This window comes from Apaloderma vittatum, unplaced genomic scaffold, assembly GCF_000703405.1.
Source record: "Apaloderma vittatum isolate BGI_N311 unplaced genomic scaffold, ASM70340v1 scaffold7149, whole genome shotgun sequence".
Lineage (NCBI taxonomy): Eukaryota > Metazoa > Chordata > Aves > Trogoniformes > Trogonidae > Apaloderma > Apaloderma vittatum.
In genome coordinates this window covers 1,375-4,234 of record NW_009733466.1, presented here as the reverse complement: position 1 = coordinate 4,234, position 2,860 = coordinate 1,375, and the positions used below count along the sequence as shown (strand labels likewise).

Below are 2,860 nucleotides of genomic sequence, written 5' to 3'. Positions count from 1 at the left end.
GGGGACGCCCGCCAGCTCTCCCGGCACTCGTTCTGGAAAGGGTTGCACTCCAGCAGGGCAGGGAGTGACACGTACAGACACTGCAGAGAGAGCGGCAAGTTCACAGCTGACTGGTTTTGTTTCGTGTTTGTTTTTTTTTTCATGAGCCAAACCCGTCCGACCCCCTCACCTCTGCAAGCTGCACAAACTCTGCTTGCTCTGCTCCAGCAAGGATCCTGCTTATGCCCTGCCTCGAGGCTTTATTTTTTTTATTTAAAAAAAATATATAAAAATGAACGTGTCTGTTGCTTTTAGCAGCTGGAGGTGCTGGCGTGGGACAGCTCAGCTAAAGGGATCTGAAAACTGATCTGAACCAGGGCAGTGGCCGACCAGCTGGACACGAGGGTGAAGAAAAAAACCAGGACCGACAAGGATCAACTTTTCCCATCACTTAAATGGAAGAACAGCACCCAGCACCCACCTCCACTGAGGCTAAAGAGGGGAAGGTGAGGGTGTTGCTCTGGCGCCCCTGCATCCCCGTGTGCTGATGCCAGCGGGCAGCCACACAGGCAGCCTTTCTCCTGCCTCACACTGCCCGCTCTGTTCCCCGCTCCCGATGCCACCCGGCTCTCGCAGTCCAGCGGCGACGGTCCAGGGGCCCCCTTCCATCACGCCCTGAATCACACCATTATGCTGCGCTGGCCGGAGCCAAGCAGCTCTCCCCAAACGCCTGCCCTGAGCGGCTGCACTGCAGGCAGGGAAACACGCCGCAGTAATTCAATGCTTTTCCTGGGCTGCGACCAAAAATCGGGGCGCTTCAGCCCGAAGGAAAACACCTCGGTGTGATGCCACTGCCAAAGAGTAAAAGCTTCAAGAAAAGCTCCAGAGGTGCTGGGGGCTGCTCGTGCTGGCCTTGTGGGACGCTACCACCCTCCCCAAGGAGCACATACCTTGGAGATGTAGTAGACACACTGCTGGAAAGTGTACATGATCACCTCCTCCAGCACCGTCATCGCCTCCTCACTGGCTGTGATGGTCGAGGAGAAGAGGGACTCCTTGGAGCCTAACGGGTGGAGAGGAGGATGGGGAAGCAGACCTGCAGCAGCAAGGCGGGCCAAATTCACTGCCCCCAAATCCTCCAGGTAGGTGTTATTAGTGCTCCTGGGCTGCCATCACCACCTTGGCATCCCCACAAGGACTAAGATGCTCCTCTCATCCCTGAGCACCCACCTGCCATCTCCCCTGCTAGCAGAAATCTTTTTAAATTTTTTTTTTTGCTGGCATTAAGATGAGTTCACTAACAAACAATTCTGCAGGGCTACCTGCAAGGCCAGGTGCCTCCCCAGCAGCTCGGGGCATGGCAGGAGGGGTACAAAGCCACCTCCGAGGCATTAACCGTGGCAGAAGGAGGAGGCTCAGCTGCAAACCTGACACAATGCGGCCCCAGAGCCAAGCAGCACCACTGCAGGATGCCAGGCTGCTCCCCCTCCTCCTCCTCCTCCGGCAGAGATTACCCCAGCCTGCACCGCAGAGACTTCCCCGCTTATGAGGATTACGGAAGGGGTTAAAGGAGCATCTCGGGGGCACTGACCACCGCTTGTGAAGGGATTAGCAGAGAGCAAAGTCACTCCGGCCAGAGAAGCGAGCAGGGCGCTGTGTCCAGCCCTACCTCTGACATCCAGCTCCTCCTCCATGCTCTGGATGTAGGTGGGTGATTTCTGCTGGACGAAGTAGAGGACCTCGATGGCGTTGGCCATCCAGAAAAGGATGTGCTGCAGGTCCGGGAGAAGGTCCGTGATGGTGAAGCGGGACAGGGCGGCAGGGTCCTGGCTGGGGAGACACAGCAAGTGTTATGGCTTCTCGGCATCCCCCACTCAAGCTTTTGGGGAGAAAACAGCCAGCCTGGGGCAATGCCAGACAGCTGTTGCATCCTCTCACCCCCAAGTCCAGCATCGCTCCCCTTAGGAAGATCCTTTACAAGCAAAACTCTGGTGGTTCCTGCCCTGTGGGATGGCAACTGGGACCCTGCAGGGACTGAGCTGGCCAAGGGCCACCTGTCCTTTGTGGGGTGCCACTGTTGGAGGAGACTTCCCCTCAGACAGCTGAACTGCTGTAAATGCTCGTGGCTGAAGAGCAGCTCTCCCCAGAAGTATGTGCTACTACTGCCAGCTCTGGACAGTTAAACCCAGCCCACCCGCACTGGGCTGTTCAAAAAATAAAACAAAATAAATAAAAAGCATCTGGGAAGTTTCTCAACTGCAGAACTGTTTGGTTTTTTTCACTATAGGAAAGGCCTGGGAAGGATCCTCAGAGCTTGTCCTAAATCTAAGCTCACAGCAAGCACCAACGGTTTCTCCAGATGCTGCTTTGGCGTCTGGATTTTGGAAATGGCTGGGAAGCCAGCTCCCTGCACTGCTGTGATGGCCCCAAAGTGGTGCTGCCCACCCCAGGACAACCTGCGCCACCATCCCTGGATGCACACCAGCCCCATCCCTGCTCCAGAGGAGAGGGTCTTCAGCATGAACGAGGTGAGACCCTGAACAGGGGCCATCCACGCTACATTCCTCAGGGGATGCTGAAGCCACATGTGCAAAGCCTTGGTCAGGTCTTGGATCAGAGAAGAGCCCAGGTCCTATTGCTGAGGCCACATCTGGAATATTGTGTCCAGTTCTGGGCCCCTCAGCTCAAGAGAGACAGGGAACTGCTGGAGAGAGTCCAGCGCAGCCACAGAGGTGATGACAAGAGTGGAACATCTCCCTGATGAGGAAAGGCTGAAGGAGTTGTGTCTCTTTAGCTTGGAGAAGAGGAGGCTGAGGGGTGACCTCATTAATGTTTATAAATATGTCAAGGGGGAGTGTCAGCAGGACAGAGCCAGGCTCTT

The 2,860-nt window shown here is 55.9% G+C and overlaps 1 protein-coding gene across 1 annotated transcript in view; it reads right to left on the bottom strand.

Annotated features, from left to right (window-relative positions):
- LOC104278802 (ras-associating and dilute domain-containing protein-like) overlaps positions 1 to 2,860 on the bottom strand; it is a gene marked incomplete at its 5' end in the record, with an annotated part of 9,216 nt that overhangs the window by 4,987 nt on the left and 1,369 nt on the right. Inside the window, 3 exon segments of the mRNA XM_009875896.1 lie at positions 1 to 80; positions 930 to 1,042; positions 1,649 to 1,809. Coding sequence (XP_009874198.1) covers positions 1 to 80; positions 930 to 1,042; positions 1,649 to 1,809 — 354 coding nt within the window.